Below are 20,482 nucleotides of genomic sequence, written 5' to 3'. Positions count from 1 at the left end.
ATTTAAGCTTTAGCCTGCACATGGAGTGAAGGATTGTGGGATACCTGTGAGCTTGAGTAGTCTAGCTTAAGTACATGGACAGCCCCAAAAGAATTTTCAGTGGAGTGGTCATATAAAGATTTGTCCTGTATTAAAAGCCCCTTGGTCTAGAATGGAGAGAACAGACCTGAAGGGAGAGCTCAAGAAGAATAGAGTAGCTGCTGGTCCAAGCAAGTATGAACGAGGCTGCTGTTTTCTGGAACTGATGAGAAGGGGACTGTTACTTCAAATGGAAGCCAGACAGAATTTAATAGTGAATTGGTTATGGGCTATGGAAAAGAAACCAAGAATAATCCAAGGGCTGTATGACACAACACATTGGATGGCTGATACACAAGGCAACAATTCTGCTTTGGATATTAAGCTTTATAAGCCTTCATTATTTCTGCTGCTGTTTGCTGTTGTGTTATTATTGTTGTTGTTGTTGTTATATTGTATTATTGTTGTTTGAGACAATCTCTCATGTATCCCTGCAATGACATCAACTCCCTAAGTAGCTGAGGAGGACCCTGAAGTCATTCACCTCTGAAGTACAGGGCTTACAAGCATGCACCACCACATCTTACTTGTGTGGTGTTAGGAATCAAACCAGGGCTTTTAACATGCTAAGCGATCAATCCAGAAATTGAGCTACATCCCCAGCCTTCTTTATTTCGAGAAGATTAAGGACTGCACAGTTTGTCACTCTCAAGAATCACACATATTAAATGATTCTTTAATCTTAGACTGGCTATGGTCACTGAACATTGATAAAGATGTTACATAGAAACTGAGCCCTACAGAATCCTATGAACTAGAGCTCAATAAAAGAAAATTGTCTGACCAAAAATGCAAAGAGGCAGACACTGAAGATATTCAGGAGCCTGAAGAGAAATTTCATAAGGTCAAGAATATTCCACTAACCCAAATGCTACTGAAAATTTCAAAAGGCAAAGTCCAAACAAAATCCAGTGGCACACATATTAAGCTCAACCCACTAAGCAGTCGTTCCTGAGCAGCACAAAGGTTCTTCCAAAAAAATCACAGAAAGATGAGATGTCAGATCTCCAGATGGGTATGGCAGAGAGGAACAGACTTTCTGGAAGATGTTAGTGTCTTGCTGGTCAAGGCTGGACTGAAAGTGAGGATCATGTGTGACACAGACATGTTGGAACATCGTCTCTTTGCTCAGCTTGTCTCCTTCAGAATGGCAAATTTTCACAGCCATTAATTGGAACGTCCTCAGTGATTACAAACTGGCCAAGATGACACAGACTTGGGCAGGAGCCACACTATGACTGTAATTTCAAACTAAATTGATACAAATTCTAAAAAAAAATTAAATAGAAGGGACTACTTGAACACATTAACATTTATTCTGCTTTACATTATAAAATAAAGTTTAAAGATAAGGAATTATGGGCTGGAAAGATGGCACCAGGGTTAAAACACAGCAAAACAGTGAGGGCCAGATTTAGAATCCCCATAATGTATGTTCATGTCAAGTGACTGAGGGGACCAGCTCAGAAGGTAGAGATGGGGGATCCCAGGGCAAACTGACTAGCAAGGTGAATCTCCAAGCTCTCATTTCAATGAAGGTTGTTACCTCACTGAATAAGGTGGAAGAGGCCTCCATGTATACAAGCACACATGGATGCACACCAAATACACATAAACACAGGCAAGCCACACGTCTTAGTTTGGGTTATTCTTAATAGCCTAATTTTATGGAGACATTTTCTCAGTTTAGGTTCCCTTTGCTCTAATGACTCTGGCTTGGTCTAGTTGATGTTAAACTAACCAGTGCACAATACATGTACAAAAATGGAAAAAAGAAAAATATAGAGTCCAGATTCTGATGCAGCAGAGATTAGTAGAGTGATTTACAGAGGGTCAGTGTTCAGTCTTCCTAGATGCTTGACTAGATTCAGAGTCACCATGAAAGTACAGTGTGTGTGTGTGTGTGTGTGTGTGTGTGTGTGTGTGTGTGTGTGTAGGATTTTCCACAAAGAACCCACTAGGAATAGGAGCTTGCACTTTTACATGGACTGGTGTTCCTTTGTGCATGAAAAGATGGACATAAACAAAACACCAACACTCATCTCTGCCTGAATCCTGACTGGAGATGCAGGGTGAGCAGCTTCCTCCTGTTCCTGCCTCCATGCTTTCCCCACAGTGGTGGACTGTACTCTACAGCTGTGTGCCCAAACAAGCCTTCTGTCAATACTACTGCTACCTTGGGGTATTTCCTTGCAGCAATGGGAAAAGTCAGGAACACTGGGAAAGATCATGTCTGATTCACATTCTTTAAAATACCTGGCAACTTTTCCATAAAGAGTGGGAAAAGAAGGAAAGAGCGACCAGGGAGAATGAGGAGATTGCTGTCCTTCTGAAGCAGGTTCAGTGGGATTTAGACAGAGGCAGCTTCTGAAAAGTGAGTGCAAAGTGAAGGATTTTAGACGTGGATTGGCTCAATTTGTGAACAAGAGAGAAATGACTATCTCTGCATTACCGGACTAGTACATTGTGCAATTTTCCACAAAAAAAAAGGAAACAAAGAACAGATTTTCAGGTAGGAAAAGAAGAGTTCTATTTTGTCCGGATTAAGCTTGAGGTTTCTGTTAGAAATACAAGGATGTTACCGGCTTAGGCTGTAGGACATGGGCGTTTAGAATGGAATAGAGAGATCAGGGTGGATGGCATAGAAGTGTCACTGAAAGCCATGTAATTAAGTCAAAACATCTGAAGAGAAAATTTCAAGGCTAGAGAAGAGGAGGGGTTTGCAGACAGACCTTATCAAGCTTCACCAAAGAGACAGTACCAGCAAGGTGACTGGCAAGGGAGATCGGTTTGACAGATGAAAACACACACACACGTTTGTGCCTAGTAACAATGATGTCATTTGGGTATTGCTTCACTGAACACACCCCTGCGATGATATTTGTTTTCTTTATAAAAAGCCTTGCTTGGGAACTACAAATACACTCAGATTCAAACTGTAAAAAAAATAAAATAAAAATAAAACACACACACACACGCACATAAAACAGGACTAGACTATAATGCTGGTGGGAGAAGGAGGTGATTGCCTTTGCCTAGGGCTGCTTGATGTCGGGTCAGATGAGGCAGAAAAAAACAATGGGTTGGGAGGTTAAGAAGTTGTCTATAAAAATGTAATTAACACCTCTTCCTTTGACAGTTCAGTTATTTTTCTTATAGACGTCCAACAACCCCATAATAATACTGCTCTCTAAATAATGATTAGTGGCAGTAATTTGGAAAGAGGAACCTCCATTCTGACCTCCATGACACCATCACCTTTCCATATTGTGAAACTGTCTGAGCTCCTGTCATAACACCACAGTGTTTTGATGTTCCTGAGAGCTAAAACTATCCATTCTTTATGCCAATAATTATTGTGAACAAGATTCAACATCTGAACATATTTTTCCATCAAAGATTTCGGAATAAGCCTAATTAAGGCAGGAAACTGTTTTATCCACCCTTACAAACAGCTCAAAGATCATACTTTTGCATCAGTATATCCCCATGATGCATTTGATAGGTGGGGCTTGACAAGTCAGTAATCATTTCTAAAGTCACATGAACTGATTCACATCCTTTAATGTTTCCCATCAAATACATAACCTCCTACCTAGTTCAGCATAGACAGCTGAATGACTGGTATATACAATGTGACTTCTGTAACACCTCAATCATCAAACAAACTGAATTTACTGGTGACTCACTTGGCACTGAAGGCTTTGTAGATGCTCTTTCAACTCTTTCCTAAGGAACTGATGAAGGCTACCTAACCTTAGCAAAGATCAAGAAGAAATAAGAATAGCACCAGACCAACAAGGTCTGATAACCTTTGCCATGTCTTCAGCCAGGATGCCATCTCTGGCCTCTGACTCACTAACTCTCTGAACCAAGCTGGTTGCCACCTAACTGAAACTGTGATCTCAAGCTGTCAGTTAAATTTTGATCTCAGACACTCCTGTTCTCCCATTCTGGATGTTTTGTCTTGATCTCACTCATTATTTAGTTATTTACCCAGCAAACAATTAAGGACTACCCTGCTATGCTCAGGTGCAATGTTGATGCTAAACCAGAAAGCAGAATGGGCAAAGGTAGTAACTTACCCCTGTAAAGCTCTCAATCTAGCCATGGAAGGTGGTACTTGCTGTCCACCAACCTAGCACTCAAAAGGCTAAGGTGGAAGATTGTGAGTTCAGGGTCACACTGTTCTATGCAATGAGACTATCCTATCAAAAGTAGAAAACAAAACAAAAAGAAAACTCAAGTTCCAGTCTGCCAGGTGAGGTGATTTCTGTTTTCTTGAGATTTCATTTGGTGTTTGTATTTTGGTTTTTGTTTCAGTCTTAAAGTAAGGTCTTGGTCCAATGCCAGGAAACTCCTTTTGCTAGCAACCTGGCGTGGCTATTCAGGGTAGCAATAAGGTTATCAGTTTAGGTTTCCCTATCAATACACTACTCACATGTGATTTTGTACTATGAGGAATCTGCCAGTGAATCTTAATTAGTTTAAGAAATAATGCAGCAAGTATTTTTGACTTAAGGCTAATTTTTATTTGCAATTAACCCAACTCCTTCAAATACAATGACTACTTGATCCCAATCAAAGTCTCTGTTTTTTGTTATTAAATTAACTAATCGCTCATGAGGATATCCTGGTCTACATAGTGAGTGCCAGGGTAGTTACAAGTAGTGTTACGTACTGAGACCTTATTTAAGAAGATAGAGGAAGATGAGAAATAAGGGAGATGTGGAAGGAATAAAATAAGGAAGCAAAGAAGGAAAGGATTGAGGGAGGGAGGAAGGAAGATAAGAAGAGGGAGGGAGGGAGGTGGGGGGAAGGAAGGACATATTGACAAGTCAAGAGGCTTGAGTTCGCTGGGGCAGTATCATCCTTTCTATATATTTATGATCCATTCATAGAAGTTTCTAATAGTTGTTAGGCTAGATAAGAAATCCATTGACTTTCAATGAGTTTCTGAAAGTGCCCACTACCTCACAATCAAGAAAAGTCACACCCTCTGAAATACAAATATACATAAACAACTTTCCAGTTATTGAAGTTTGAATATAATTGACTCCCATAAGCTCATGAGGTGTGGCACTATTAGGGGGTGTGGCTTTATTGGAGTAGGTATGTCCTTGTTGGAGGAAGTGTGTCACAATGAGGGGGGCAAAGGCTCTGAGTTCTCATATGTTCTTAAGTCATGCCCAGTGTCTCAGATCACTTCTTGTTGCGTGCAAATCAAGATGTAGGATTTTGATATACTTCTCCAGTGCCAAGCATGTCTGCACACTTCCGTGTCACACCATGATGATAATGGACTAAACCTCTGAAAATGTAAGCTTCCCCAATTAAATGTTTTCCCTTTGTAAGTGTTGCTATGGTTATGTTGTTTCTTCACAGCAATAAAAACCTAACAAAGAGACCAGTATTTTAAAAAGGTTCAACAATTGGGTGGATAGTCTCATAGAACAACTCATCCAAGAATTTTAGTTCCTTAAAAGTTGCTTGAAAATTTATGGCTATGAAGACTAAATGTAGAAAGCACGGTCATAGAAATATGTTGAGATTTTTAGCCTGTCAGATGTAGTTTGATTGAAAGTTGGAAATAGGTTGTATCTATTGAACAACTCCAAATCATGAATAACCATGACCCTCCCATCTGGAATACCATCTCTGTCTCTGGCTCATGCAAGTAGATTATTAGGTTCTGTCTTAAATTTTTGAGTTCACCAGTGCTTGAGTGTCCAATGAATGGTAATCCTCGGATTCTAGAGCAGCATGCCCCAAGCTCCTGAGAGCATATAGAACTTTTATGAGCCTGCAAATTCAAAGCAGATGTCATCCTGGCAGGAATCAGGGTAAGCCATCAGACCAAGCTGCATCATCTTTCTCTGGTTTCCCGAGATCAGGAAGAAGGCTGGCAGGGACGGTGGGAAGCAATCTCAGCTGCTTCCTCCTTTCATCCTTTCACTCAAGGCAGGTCCTGGGCCACTTCTTAGCAATCTGCACCACCAAGAGCCCATCCTAATACTGGGAAAGTTTATGTGAGGTTAAAATAAACAAAAACACAGTAACAATACGATTCTCATCTCCATAGTCATCCTAGGAACCTATAGCACCTTGACCCTCAAGAAACGGCAAGGATAAATCCATGCCAGTACTGTCCACAAGTGTATGTTTCTGTTTGCAGGAGCATATACTTCTGTCCCTAAAACAGCCCCCATTGTTTTGAAATAAAAAGGGTTTATTTGTTGGGTGAAATAGAAAGGAGGGTTGTTTCCAGTAGATGCAATTCTTGTAAAAAAAGTTCTTCATTTTGCCTAGGGAACAAAGTCTCCCATGATTGCTAAGCTTATGGCATCTATTTTTACTCCTCCCAATCATAAGGGAGTTTTAGCTATACTTGTTTTGTTGTTGTTGTTTTTATAGATGGAGTCATTTTAATAGTAAGCAAGCAACAATGCAAGTTCTGGAAAGGGAGATGGATGCTGAGTATTTTGGTTTCAGCTCTGAACTTGATGCTTATTGAGAGGAAGGCAAAAAATGAGACAGTCCATCCCATTTAACACGGATCTCTAAATCGTAGCGCTGGCAACCCTCTTCCTGGGCTATGTATGGCACTTATGTGTGTGTTCACTTTTAAGCTTCCAGGGAATCTGCCACTTACGGGTTCATTTCAGACTTGTCACTAAAGCCATTTCAGCTTATTGATTGCCCTAAAAGATACCAATTGTGCTGTGCTTTATAAAATAAGTTGTGGTGGTGATTTCTTAAGGGGAGAAGCAACCTGATTGTTGTTGTTTATTTTATGATCTGGACGCTAATCATTGGAGCAGAAGATGAAAACAAATGTGCCTTGGTGCTGTCTGACAATAACCCACGGTAGGCAGATTGCACTCAACTTGTCTATCAGGAGAGGGAGTAAAAATGGAATTGCAGATATAAGCTAAAGGGAAGAAGATGCTGAAACAGAGCCAGTTGTGAAAGGCTAAGACAAAGACTGCTTTCTTTTCCATATGGTGTGTGGGTGGCCTTTGTTTTGAAGACTCTCTGTGCTTTTATTACAGCTATGTAAAAAATAAGAATGCAAGAACCTAGCCTGTGAGGAGATGCCAATTCTTTCTTTCCTGAAATTCTGCAGCTTCTGATATAAACCAAATGGTTGTCATGTCATTGTTGTTTCCTTCCTTAGGTATTTTCATAGATTCTGAAGCAATCAAAACAGTTTTTTTGTTTGTTTTTTAAAAAATCAGTAGACCAAAAGAACTTTAAGTCATATTTCAGGTACTTTACCCTACCATTCCTGGTCCTATTGAAGGACAATTCCACAGAATTCTTTTAAAAAGCAAACAGTAGTGAATCTCAGTTTTCTGTGGCTTTTATTTTACCTGTTCTATGTGAAGGGCTACCCCCAAGTGATGTGGAAGACTATTCAATTATTTGCCTGATATACTTGTCCAAAAAGTACCAAAAAGTTTTACAAATCTTTTCTTAGATTTTCCATAATGTATTTATTCGCTTGCTTGTTGTTTTTGAGACGGGGTCTTACACAACCCAAGCTGGACTTGAATCTGTTCTGTAGCCAAGAATGACCTTGAACTTTTGAACCTCTTGGCTCCACCCCTTGAGTTCCCACATCACCGACTTCTGCTATCAAACTAGGTTTGCAACCCTAGGGATTCAAAGTCAGCACCGAACCAGCTGAGCCCCATGCCCACACTTATCACTATTTCCTTTTTATGCTATATATAAATGTTATCTTTGTTTTAAGATTTAACTTTGTGTTATAAAAAGAATTTAAATTCTCAAGCATGTATGATACAAATGGAACATTTCATTTCTGTGCCCTAGACACTCACCATCCGCAGCTGTCAACTAGGAAATAACCCAAGTTGTGGATAACTCCACTCAATCCTGTTACTTCCAAGCAAATCTCAGGAGTCACATTGTTAGCTTCATCAAGTGAAAGGGGAGGCACAGAGGTGGCTCACTGCTTCCATGCACTTGTGTAACATTTAGCGTTCAGTTCCCAACGCCCATCTAACAAGCCAGGCATCTCATACACGCCTGCAATTCCCCTCATCCAAGGTGGGCAGAAACAGGGAGTTTGCTGGAGCTTTCTGGCTCCTAGCCAAGCCAACCCAACCTGAGACCAAGACTCAAGAGAAGACCCTGTCTCAAAGGAGTAAGTGGGAAGAGGCTGCTGAGGATACCCAACACCCTCTCTGGCTTCCATGCATACACCTGCTCACATATGTGTGCATATACACACAGGTAAATAAATCTTTTAAAATTACACGAAAAAAGGCATTTTGGTTGTTTCCACTTCCTAGCGATTGCTAAAGGAGCTGCAATGACCATGACTGAGCAAGAATCTGTACAGCAGGATGGAGACTTTTTAGTGATGTGCCAAGGTGTGATATGACTAGGATATGTGGTAGATTTGTTTTTAGCTTTCTGAGAATTCTCCACTCTGGTTTCCAGAGTGATTGTGCCACACTTTACAATCCCAGCAACAGTGAGCAAGTGCTCCCTTCACCTTACAACAATCCCTGCAACATTTGTTGTAGGTTATTTATCTTTGACATTCTAAACTGGGTAAGATAAAAATCAAAGTTGTTTTTATTTATTAGGGGCAATTAACATTTTTTCTGAAATATTTCTTAGCTATTACTTTATCATTATTATTATTATTCTCTCCTTCTTCTTCTTCTTCTTCTTCTTCTTCTTCTTCTTCTTGTACTCTTCCTCTTCCTCCTCCTCCTTCTTCTCCTTTCTTTCTTCTCTGTAGGTTCCAGTTCCATTTTTGAATGGGCCATTTGTTTCTCTGACTCTCATTAATCCTCTGTCAGATGTATACCTAGCAAAGGTTCTCTCCCACTCTATGGCTTCCCTTTCACCATGCTTGTTTCTTTACCTGAGCAGAGGACTTTAGTTTTATCAAGTTCAGAAGCAGGAAGCACAAGACGTGGCTTTCTCATACCTGCTCTGGACTCTACCTTTCTCCTTTCCCAGGGCCCCTGTGTTCCTCCATGCACAACAAGTGCAGTTTGCAAGTAAACCCAAGATGTCAGCAGAATTTAATGCACACTTGGGAGGTCTTGCCATGTTTATGTTTCCTTCACTTCCTGAATGTCCCTTCTGTTTCTAGCTGCTTTCTCTATAGCACCACTCCCTTGCATGCCTCCAGCTGGACTAGAGTAAGGAGATCCCTCAAACAAAATAGTCACATGCAGGGACCAGACCTGCTGCAGTGCCAGCTTCTCAGGTAAAAAGAAATAGCATATGGCGTTGACGACTTCATTCCGTTTGTGAAGATTTTTTAGTTCCCATCTGAGCCAGAGATCAAATGACCGCACCTCTCATCCGGCACCTTTGTGCTGTCCCTCGGATCTGCAATGCCAAAAGCTTGCACCTCCCTGCCTCCCCTCACTCCTTCCTTCTGCCCACTTTGATCAAACTCAGTGTTGAGCAGTTCAAAAACTCCTTAACTTTGCAGGAGTTGGGTTCAATTATTTACCTTCTTTAAATTTGTTTTCTAAGTCATTAAATAACACACCTGTCGTTGGTATTCCCTCTCTCTAGCTGACTTGTCATAAAAGGGCGCTTCTCATAAACCTTACTATTGCTGATTCTCACTTTTGTTTTTTTTACTGATAAGTCCAGCTTAAAGATTGCATTCTGAGTATCATATAGTAGGTACGTCACATAGTAGTAAGTGCATAATTCTTTCAAAGAGAACATTTTTCTAGCTGAAACATTAACATTCAGATGAAAACTTTTCTTCTTTCATTTCATTAAACTATACTAAAAGACTCTTGAGTGTGTGGGTCATCTCATAAAGTATATTTAAACAAAGCAGTAATGATAATTAAATATATTCAGAATTTTCTCTATTCACTGTGTCCTTTAAAATGTAAAGAGTGGCAGAGAGATGGTGCAATAGGTGAAATTATCTGCTCCCAAGACCGATGGCTTGAGTTTGCTCCCCGGAATCCACATGGTGGAAAGAGACAATGGACCCCCCACAAGCTGTCCTCTGACCACACCATGCAGACCACAGCATATGACTGCACACACAGACACACACCAGTCCACACAAAATAAATAAATGTAATAAAAATAAAGGGATGCTCTAAATAAAACTCCGTAACGATGATAAAGAAGAAAACTGATGCCTCTATTGACATACACAGATCAAGAACAAACTCAACTCTCTGTACAGCCAGTCTCCTTTCACTGGTTTTTAGACAGTAAAAGCAACTTGCCTCAGAAAAATAAGTACCCACTGATTCAGTAAGGGACACCATTGGTATTCCTGTCACAGTTCCTCCTTCCTCACTTTATATCCACTAATCACTGTTCCACGGCCTCATAAATGGTCAAACTTTAACCAAACCAAACATTGTTTATTTTTCTTATTAGATTCATTAAATTGTGTCCTTTATGATAAGATTACCTGTGGGCACAGAGCAACTAACACGCACATAATGTGATCTCATGGCCTGCCAGCCCGTCTCAGAGTTCCCACTGTGAAGAGCCAGTTTGATAGTGGGGTTAATGCTAAAATCAGGAGAGTTGGAAGCTGGAGCAGATAAATTGAGGAAAGCTGGCCTTTGCCAAGCGAAACAAATGCATCTTCTGTGGGAACCAGGTCCGTCTGATCCAGGAGTTTGCAGCCCTAGACAGAGGACATGCTGACACTGAATGATGCATAAACCAAAGGCATGTTGGAGGCAATTCCAGCCTTGATCAGGAAAAGGTTAGAGTGTTTTGAAATGCTGTTCCAGGTGGAGAATCACTGGCTTGTCAGTGGGATGCCTGCTTCTAACCTGGGTTTCCATTAATTCTGACTGTTGAATTTAGCAACACCAGTGGATCCTCTGGGATTATAGAAAACCGGTTTTTCCTAATTCTCTTTAAGGATGGAGTCATGAAGAGAAAGGCAACCTTATTGTCATCCCAGCGAGTGGCATGAAGCGAAATTATTACATAGCTTTCTATGTTTTCCTTTCCTTTCATCTTTGTGCAATGACCCGGCCTCAAAATCCTATTTTCTAGGTTCAAGCAAGCAATGTAATAGCCTCTGGCCTCCTTCTCCTTTATCTTTGCTTCACTGAAACAAACTGCACCCAGGCACATGAAACTGTGTCTCAGCTCAGGCCTGAGGACATTTCTCTTTGTTGTAGGAAGACGGGAGTGGAGCCTGTGCTGGCAGCCAAGCATCTGGCATTGACCTGCACAGTGTGGTCCAACTGTGGTCCAACCATCTGAAAGGTGTAGTGGTGCAGAGATGCAGTCTCTTCACTCAAATAAGTCTTGGCATCCTCTTAGGACACTTTACCTCCTTGAAATAATCTGCATAAGACACAAGGGTAATTATAGAGGGTGACAAAAATCAAAAAATAAAAATATGAACTGATGAGGTCCTTTTTTAACTTAAAACATATTTTATATAAATGGGTTTTTTATTTTATTTTTGAGTTTATAACATAATTGCAGCATTTCAACCTTCCCTTTTGTCTCCTTAAACTCTCCCACATACCCTTCCCTACTCTCCTTAAAATTTATGATCATTTTTCATTAACTGTTATTGTATGCATATATATAAATATGCATACGAATATATATCCCTAAATATAACCTGTCTGTCTGTTTCATGTTACTCTTGTATGTTTTCAGAGCTTACTGTTTGGCACAAGAAGTTCTTTTAGTAGATGATAGAGATAGACGATGGATAAATATATTACATAAGCATATGACAGATAATATATACAATTGACAGTTTGATGAATATATAGACGATGCAGGTATTATAGACATGAGATGAGTCATTCAGTTGATAGATAGTAGCTAGAAAAGTAGTAGAAGATAGAAAGATGGTAGATAGATGACAGACACCGTTTGGATAGACATACAGACAGACAGACAGACAGATAGCTGAAGGTAGAAAGATGATAGATAGATTATAATATCTTACCCAGAAGAAAAACTTTAAGCACATGTTTCAGGCAATGAATGAGAACAATGTTTTCCTATATTTAAAGAGCATCCTAGGATAAGAAGAAATCACAGTCTAAATGTGGACCCAATTTGCCAAAATAAAATATTCATTAAGAACAATGAGATGCCCAGTTAGTACTGCTAAATAATTTTGTTTTGTTTTATTATTTAATGCATATGGGTGTTAAGCCTGCACATATACCTGTGTGCCTCATGTGTGACTGGTGCACAGGAAAGCTAATAGAGGACATTAGATCCCCTAGGACTGAAATTAAAAATTGTTTCAATGTGCCATGTGGGTGCTAGAAATTGAACCCAGGTGCTCTGGAATGCAGCCAGTGCTCTTAACCACTGGGCCAATCCTCCATCCCCAATATTTAAATTGTTAAATATTTAAATTGAAGCTTAGAAGTAAAAACCTAAGAAATAACCTTGGAACACAAAGTAAATGTGTAAGAAAACTGTTTTAAAAGCAGAGAAAAAAGAGTAAATGTGAAAGACAAAAGAATTTGGATTCGTGAGCACAAGTCACAGAAGAGAAGGTAGAATATTTATTATGGATCATTCTTACCACCAGCCTGGTCCCACAGCCACATCAGCCCCAAATGAACACACAAACGCTATATTAGTTATAAAGCTGTTGGCCGGTGACTAGGACTTCTTATTGGCAAGGTCTGACTTAATTATTAACTCATAACTACTAATCTGTGTATTTCTACATGGTCTTATCTTACCGGAGAATGACTGACTTGTGTCCTCTTTTCCTGGACTCACATGATGACTCCTCTCTGCCTAAGTTCCCAAAATTCTTCTCATCTCCTAGACATGCCTATCTTGCTGTCCTAATGGCCAGCAGTGTCTTATTCACCAACCAAAAAGATAAAAATATATAGAAGGACAACACCATCAAATATTCACAGTAAAAGATATCCCCAAAACCCTGGATGAAAATCTCATCTAATGAACAAAAACAACAAAAATCATTATTTCCTGCCAGACACTAGTAAAGCTCTATGTCAGTTATTCTTTAAATAAAAACTAATATTTTAACATGAGAAAGTATAAAAGCTCAAAGTAAAATTAAGGACCAAAACACTTCAAAATGTGTAACAGCAGGGAACAGAGCCCCTCACACAGTGAGTGGGAAGCCAACAAAGTGTTGTGAGAGAGATCCATAAGAGGCAGGGACATGCTCTTACTCACTTATAAAGAGACTTACAGCCACTCACTAACTAAGGAAACTGCCCTACATGCAGCTTACAGATACCAAAAATAAGATTTAAATATAAACCTTCTGGCTTCAACACCATGGTCTGCTGAAAGCTTTGAACAATATGGAAAATGTTCTTATATTTATGCATTTCTCTTGGAAACAAAAATAGCACAAACTCTTTGAAAACTAATGCAGTATTTTTATATTAGAAGGCTTGGTTTTCCAACTTTCAGGCACACAGACTCCTTCCTGAGACCTGTTCTGGGAAAGTAAGATGACGTGCTGAAAGCTCTTGCTGTGAGTTAGCCACAGCATCTCTTTCATCACACATAAAAGTTGTGGAGCACCAAGGAAAGTCCTTGGTGTCTGGAGCACTTCCCACACAAGCAAAACAATTGGAATTCAGATCCCAGAAGCCAGCATAAGCCAGATGCACATGGCAGCTGCCTGTAACCAGCTCTGAAAGGCAGAGGTAGGATTCCCCAGATAAAACAGGCAAGTGACTAGCCTGATCACTGAGATCAGGGTTTGAGTGACAGAGCCTGCCTCAATGAGTAAAGTGGAAAAGCAATAGAGGATGGTGCCCACTCAAGCTAGGGCCTCTGTGCATACATGCACATGCACACACATGCACACACGGAAAAATTAATTAATTAAATAAAGTGATAGCTGTAAACTACTCAAATGTTCCACAATAAGATATTGATCACATTGTATATGTCATATGTACATATGATATAATATCTTTACAGTGGGAAAGTATGCACAACAATGTCAGGTAATGAAAGTAGGACTTAAAATTATAGGTCTATACATGCATACATACATACATACATACTTATAGGAAGAAAATACAAAATTCTGGGAAGGTAATGAATCAGTGGGTTTTATATGATGCTGCTTCTAAGTCTCTTTCTAAATTAATTTTTAATGATGAACAAAACATCCAGGTATATCATTGTACTTTGGTCCTAGGCAGCATCTTTCATGTTTATCTCTTTTGGAGTTTTTAACTTCATTGCAACAGTTTCACACATGGAACTCAAAGTTTGTGGTTTTATGAAGTATCTGATGGTGGAAATCAAATGAGTAAGCTTCCGGCTTCATGGGGTGTGAGTGACTTGCTGCTACTCCATTGTCCCAATCTAAGCTTAAAAATCACTTAAGAAATGTTGCATTTCATTCCAAATGTTTTTTCTCTCCCATGTCTCAAGGTTAAAGAATTACAAATTCGCTATTAATTACAGCTCCTTTGGTCTTTTCATTCTTTATTATCCATGTATTAAAATTAATGTTTATATTTGTCTCTGGTGAACTAAACCTCGCAGCGTGAATTCAGGTGGACAGGATATTCTTTATCACCATCAGCTCCCCCAAACACACACATCTGGTACTTTACAGTAGCTACTCAGAATATTAACCATCCAGTCTTTAGAAATCCAAAATGTGTGACTTTACAGAAACCTGGAATTTGCTTAATTTAATCACTCGGCTATATCAAGATACACTTAATTATATTTTTAAAAATGGAACTGGTTAAGAGACATTGAGGCAGAAGCCAGGAAATCAGATGTGTTGCCGGGAAAGAAAAATGAGCCTTCGTTCAGCCAGTAACTTGCAGCCAAATTCTTAGCTTGAAAATAACTTGGATTTCTTCTTCTGTTCAGAATATTCTCAGAGTCCAAGCAAGACAAGCTGGCCTTTGGAATTGGGAATAATGGGGCCAACAGCATATAAAAGGCAGAATGAGGGCTTCCCGTTTTAGAAAACTACTTTTCTAAAGTTCACACACATGGCTGTATGCTCCTCCAATTCTTTGGAGAGACTGGCTGAAAAGATTTCATCATTTTACCAGCCCTCTTTTATATATAAATTAGAGACAGCTACAGATATGTCACTTGGGACTCTTTGTGAAGAACCAGTACCTCTCCTGCATGCAAGGTATATTGTAAGACAGCAGTTAGCAAAGCTGAGGCAGTGATGCAGGGGATTGCTCAAAAGTTACTCTCAAGATCAAACTCAAGGAACACAAAAGACAAGGCTGATGATTTGAAAAGAGGAGTCCATTACAGCCAGCTTAGGTCATTGTCGTGACTAGGGATCCACCGAGACTACTACAGTTTGACGGGGAGAAAGCCATCCTTACCTCAAGGTGATTAATGACAGGTTCAGAATCCTACCATCTGCTCTGATTTGAACTAGCAAAATATAAGCAATGGGTTTAATTCTTGAGCCCCACCAAGCCATTGACGAGGCAACAAAACATGTATTAATACTGCTGGGAGGGATAAAGGTGGGAAATGCCTCTGTGACTCTGTTTGCCAGCAAAAGAGCTTAAACGGCACAACTTCTGCTCACATGTGGTCTCACATCACATGCACCTGCTTCCTAGACAAAGCAAAAGCCTGACCAGAACCCAAAATGCCAGAGACCTTGAGAAATACAAAGGTTTGTTCTCTGTCAGCAAAGAAAAGCACAACAGTGGAGGGTTGACCCTGAGAACAAATGACTTCTATCTGTCTACTCAGCATCTATACATACCCACCCAACAAGTGACCCAAAGCCTCAAGGTGACAAAGATGGTTATGATGACCTAATGCAAACGTAACTTTCCCCAACAAAGCTGCCATCATTCTCCTCTGAGGTTTGAGTATGAAATTTTCCTCACAGTCTTAGCGTGTGACTCCTGTTTCCAGCATTGCTTATGAAGTTTGTGGGACCGTTAGGGGATGAGCTGCACTAGAAGCCGGTCACTGAGGGAAAGGCTGTGAGGGGTTTTAGCTCTACCCTACTTCCTTTCTCTCTCAGCTGAAGCAATGTGACTAGGGGCTGCCCCCTTCCGCATGCAAGCCTGCCCTGCCATCCGGGGCCATACCCTGTGGAACTCTGCACTTCTAAGGCTCAACAAACTCTCTTTGACTTAAGTTGCTTGTCATCATGTACTTTGGCCACAGTAGGAAGAAAAATAAGTGAAGCATTCTGTCTCCAAAGAGGAAAAGCAAAGGACATCTCATCAGTCAACCACAGCATGAGAGTTTGTTCCACCTCTAATGTATTCTACGTGTAGACACACTGCTGTGTTAGACAGGTGAAGAAGGCAACTCCAGTTAGCATTCAGACACATGTGCAAAACAGTTCGAGGCAAACAGGGGTGGACTTAGGTGAGGGTACCGTAATTGCAGCACAAGTTAGAAGACAAGAACTTGGATGCCCATAAGCAATGTAAATGCTGGGTGGATGTGGTGGCCACCTTCCAACGGCAGAAACAGAAGGTTCCCAGAGCAAGCTGGCTGGCAGGACAAGCTAATGAGCTCAGTATTGGATTGGTAAACCTTACCTCAAAGAATAAAGTGAAGAGAGATCAAGGAAGACTCCTGAAATTAACCTTGGGCCTCCCCATACATGCAAACATGCATGCACATAGGTACACATACCACACACATGCAATGAGAAAAAGAAAAGACTTCAGTAGCATTTTGTAACTGTCTTCTTCCTCTTTTTGTGTTTATTCCCTTATCCAGCATCTGGTCTGCCTCAGGTTCCCAAGATCACAGTGATTCTCTAATGAGATCAGAGCCTGTAAGTGGCTTTCTATGTCACAGCCACCTGGGAAACTCTGAGAGAAAGCTGAAGGTTCCAATCTCACTCCTCCTTCCCCATTTCTTAGACCAGCACACTCAGCTGAAAGAGAACCTGGAGAAAACCACTTTGCCTCAGCCCCACAGTATCAAGGGCAGAGGGGGAAGGAGAGCCAGGAACAAAGAGGAGGAGTATGTCAGGCATCCACAGTCCCAGGGAAAATTTAAAATTAATTTATCTTGTGGTAATTTGTTGACAGATTGGCTACTGGAAAGATATGGAGCCAGAAGACTCTGCAGAAACAGTCAGAACAAGAGGGAATGAGTCATTTGTCATGGTGACCGGATTGGAAGGGGATACCCTCTATCACCTCACTGTCAGGGCTTACAATGGAGCAGGATATGGGCCACTCAGCAGGGAAGTGAGTGCCACCACCAAGAGGCACCGTAAGTGACCTGAGCTTTTCATTTGTTTCTGATAAAACTGGACATCTTTCCAGGCTTCTGAAAGCCACATATTCAGAAGCCACACGAGCTGCATAATGAGCAGAGTCAAAAGGGAGTCTTGTTTCGTTGCTCAGATCTGAATTCCAAAACCAGCTCAAAGGATTTTTGCATTCACAGTTTGTAAAGGTTATCATCCTGTGAAACAAGGCTAAGCGACTTTGACACAGAAGGGAGATGAAAGGGATTCAAGCTCCGAAGCTCAGTGGAGTAGCTGTTAAAATGACACTCCTGGAGCAAAACCCTCTTCTTCTAATTCCAGCTGGAGGGAACCCTACGGCACCAACAAGCTACCAGACATGGAGGACAGAAATTCTCAGGACTGAAATGAAGAAATGCATTTTGGGCTTGTAAATTCATTTTCCTTTTATCTTGCAGCCCCCAGTGAGCCTCCTGGCAACCTCAGATGGGAGCAACAGGGGTCTCAGGTTTCCCTGGACTGGGAGCCAGTCAGACCTTTAGCCAATGAGTCTGAAGTCATGGGCTACAAGGTTAGTATCTGTTCATTACAGGAACATAAGCACATCTCAAAAATTGGTTACTGCAAGAGTGGACCGTAAATGGGGCATCTGGAATCCTCTGATAAGCACGTTTGCTTCCTTGATGGCATTTTCTTTTTCATGGATGGGGTGTTTGAAGCTTGAATAGATGTATGGATTACATGCTGAGCCTCTTTTTTTTCTTACCCACAGCTTCTTTTTGCTCATTGGTCTCCCTGTCCCTCTAGATCAGCTCTTCTCAGCCATCTTAGTGCTGAGACCCTTTAATATGGCTCCTTATGTTGTGGTGACCCCCAACGATACAATGGTTTCATTGCTACTTCGTAACTGTAATTTTGCTACTGTTATGAATCATAATGTAAATAACTGATGTGCAGAATATCTGATATGTGAGCTCTGTGAAAGAGTCATTCGACTCCCAAAGGGGTTGTCCACTGGCAAAACAAGATGCCGCTACACACCGTTTGAGGGCCAAGGACAGATGATGTTACTTTTAATTTATTCTCGTATAAGCATGCATGGTTTTATACTTCTCTGTAGAGGAATCTATGAACCACAAATGGGATTACAGATGTAGAATTTATCTTTCTGCAAGTGACTTAACTTCCTTAACACAGTTCTTTGCAATGGCGTCCATTTTCCTGTAAAGGACATAAAGAAAAGAAAATTCCGTTGTGTATATTTTTCTTACCCATTCCTGTGCTTGAACACCTAGGATGGTAACATAATTTATCTATCATGAACTGTACTGTAGTCATTTGTCATGTGCAATTATCTCTGAGATAGGCCAACTTAGAAACACCCTTTAGGTAAGTACTCAGGTTTCAGATAGCCAGGTCATGTAGATGATCTTTTGATCATATTGTGTCTATTTCTTAGAATGAGCGCTTTCCTTTGGTGCGTAAAGCTATAGTCAAATTCGGCTCCAAATCAGCAAGGAAGGCATAGGAAAGAAATGGTTACAAAAGCAATAGTAGCTTGCAATCAGTATGAAATTAATTCATGTGAAGACAGCCCTATGTACCCGGTGCCAGATAGAGGATCCTGGGGTAAATGGAGGGTCCTGGCATATCTTTCGAGTCACTTTGTTGGCAGATGACAATGCCTGGATCTATAAGACTGAATAGGATCATTTTCTGTTAACAATAGTACAAAAACTAAAACAGAAGCATAAATTGCAGGGGCAGCACATGAAGTAGGAAGGAGTCCATGGAGAGAGACATCATGCTACAAAAGACACACTCTTTAGGTATCTTGCATTGTGTTTATAGCAGGGAGATCTGGGGGTGGAAACCTGTACTCACTCTGAGAAACAACTTTGCTTTTTAATGACAGTATTTAGCCTGAATACCATTATGATATATGATTTTCTATCAGAAACGTTGACCTAATATTTTTTGTATATAGTATTAAAATCTGTAACTTACAACAGATTCAGTTACAAATGCCATATGCATATATATACATATATACATATATATATGTAAGGATTTGTGTATTTAATGATAAATACAAGACACTATTACCAAGATGCATCCACATATGTGCGTGGAATGGTGTGCATAATGGTAAACACACAAGACACTACTTACAGTGTTTCTTAACTGCAATTGATATTGTTCATAGTCTCATACTGAAGCATACTCACACATACTAAGATCTGACTCTAATCCTCAGAGATAGAGAATATAAAGAATTTTATCTTTTGAGGGAGGTAGAGAGGTCTTTTTCTGGATCCTTTCATAAGCCCTCTCCTAATCACATCTTTCCCCAACAGACCACAACCTTTGAACTCACCCTTCAAGGCAGATATCCTCTTCACTAGTAAGGGAAACAGTATTTTCAGAATGATAACAGACCATTCCAGGACAAAGCCAACAGCATAAGAAGTAGACAAATAGCCTTAAGCACTAGAAAGGCAATGTAGACTCCTTTAAAAAACATAATAAAATCTCATGATCACCAAGAAGGTTGGTGAACTAGGTACCCCCTCCACTGAGCCTAAGTTCTAAATGAATGAAGAAATCATGTTAGGTAGGTTATACAGTTCTCCAAGCATTCTGACTTCTATCTCATTCCCATGGTTGTAATACAATACAAAACTTAAAGAAGAAAGTGAATTTGGAGCTCACAATTCTACCATATAGGAGAGGTCAAACAGGAACTTGACGCATCATATCCACAATGGAGAGCAGAGAAAAGTACGTGTTTAGATCCTGGCTTGTTTTCTCTCAGGTACATTCCTTTCTATTCGCCTTTCATAATAGGAATCCCTGCCTAAGGAACTGTGCAGCCCACAACTGGTTGGATCTTTCAACATCAATTAACAACCAAGAAAATCCCCCCATCAACATGTCCACAGGCCATCTCGGTCTTGATAATTCCTTATTGAAACTTTCTTCCCCAGTGACCCTGGGTTGTGTCAAGTCAGCAATTAAATTAACCAGCATGCCCAGTGGCACTTCGTTATCACCTCAGCCTACCATATTGGCAACTGTTCCACCCCAATACTTTATATGTGGTGACTGGTTTCCCAACAGTGAGGATCACCTCCAGGCCAAGAACACTCATCTTTAATACCCTTAGGAGAGCTGAATATATTCATTCCATTTATTCAAAAT

At 40.4% G+C, this 20,482-nt stretch overlaps 1 protein-coding gene across 2 annotated transcripts in view; it reads left to right on the top strand.

Annotated features, from left to right (window-relative positions):
* Positions 1 to 20,482, top strand: part of Cntn5 (contactin 5) — a 1,164,510-nt gene that overhangs the window by 1,130,634 nt on the left and 13,394 nt on the right. For both annotated transcript variants that reach the window (XM_013118528.3, XM_040734736.1), the window contains exons 22-23: positions 17,118 to 17,304; positions 17,740 to 17,852. In XM_013118528.3, the coding sequence (XP_012973982.1) occupies positions 17,118 to 17,304; positions 17,740 to 17,852 (300 nt within the window). The remainder of the gene's footprint in view (positions 1 to 17,117; positions 17,305 to 17,739; positions 17,853 to 20,482) is intronic.

Source organism: Mesocricetus auratus, unplaced genomic scaffold (genome assembly GCF_017639785.1).
Source record: "Mesocricetus auratus isolate SY011 unplaced genomic scaffold, BCM_Maur_2.0 Super-Scaffold_100040, whole genome shotgun sequence".
In the NCBI taxonomy this organism is placed as follows: domain Eukaryota; kingdom Metazoa; phylum Chordata; class Mammalia; order Rodentia; family Cricetidae; genus Mesocricetus; species Mesocricetus auratus.
This window is presented reverse-complemented; position numbering and strand designations above follow the sequence as displayed.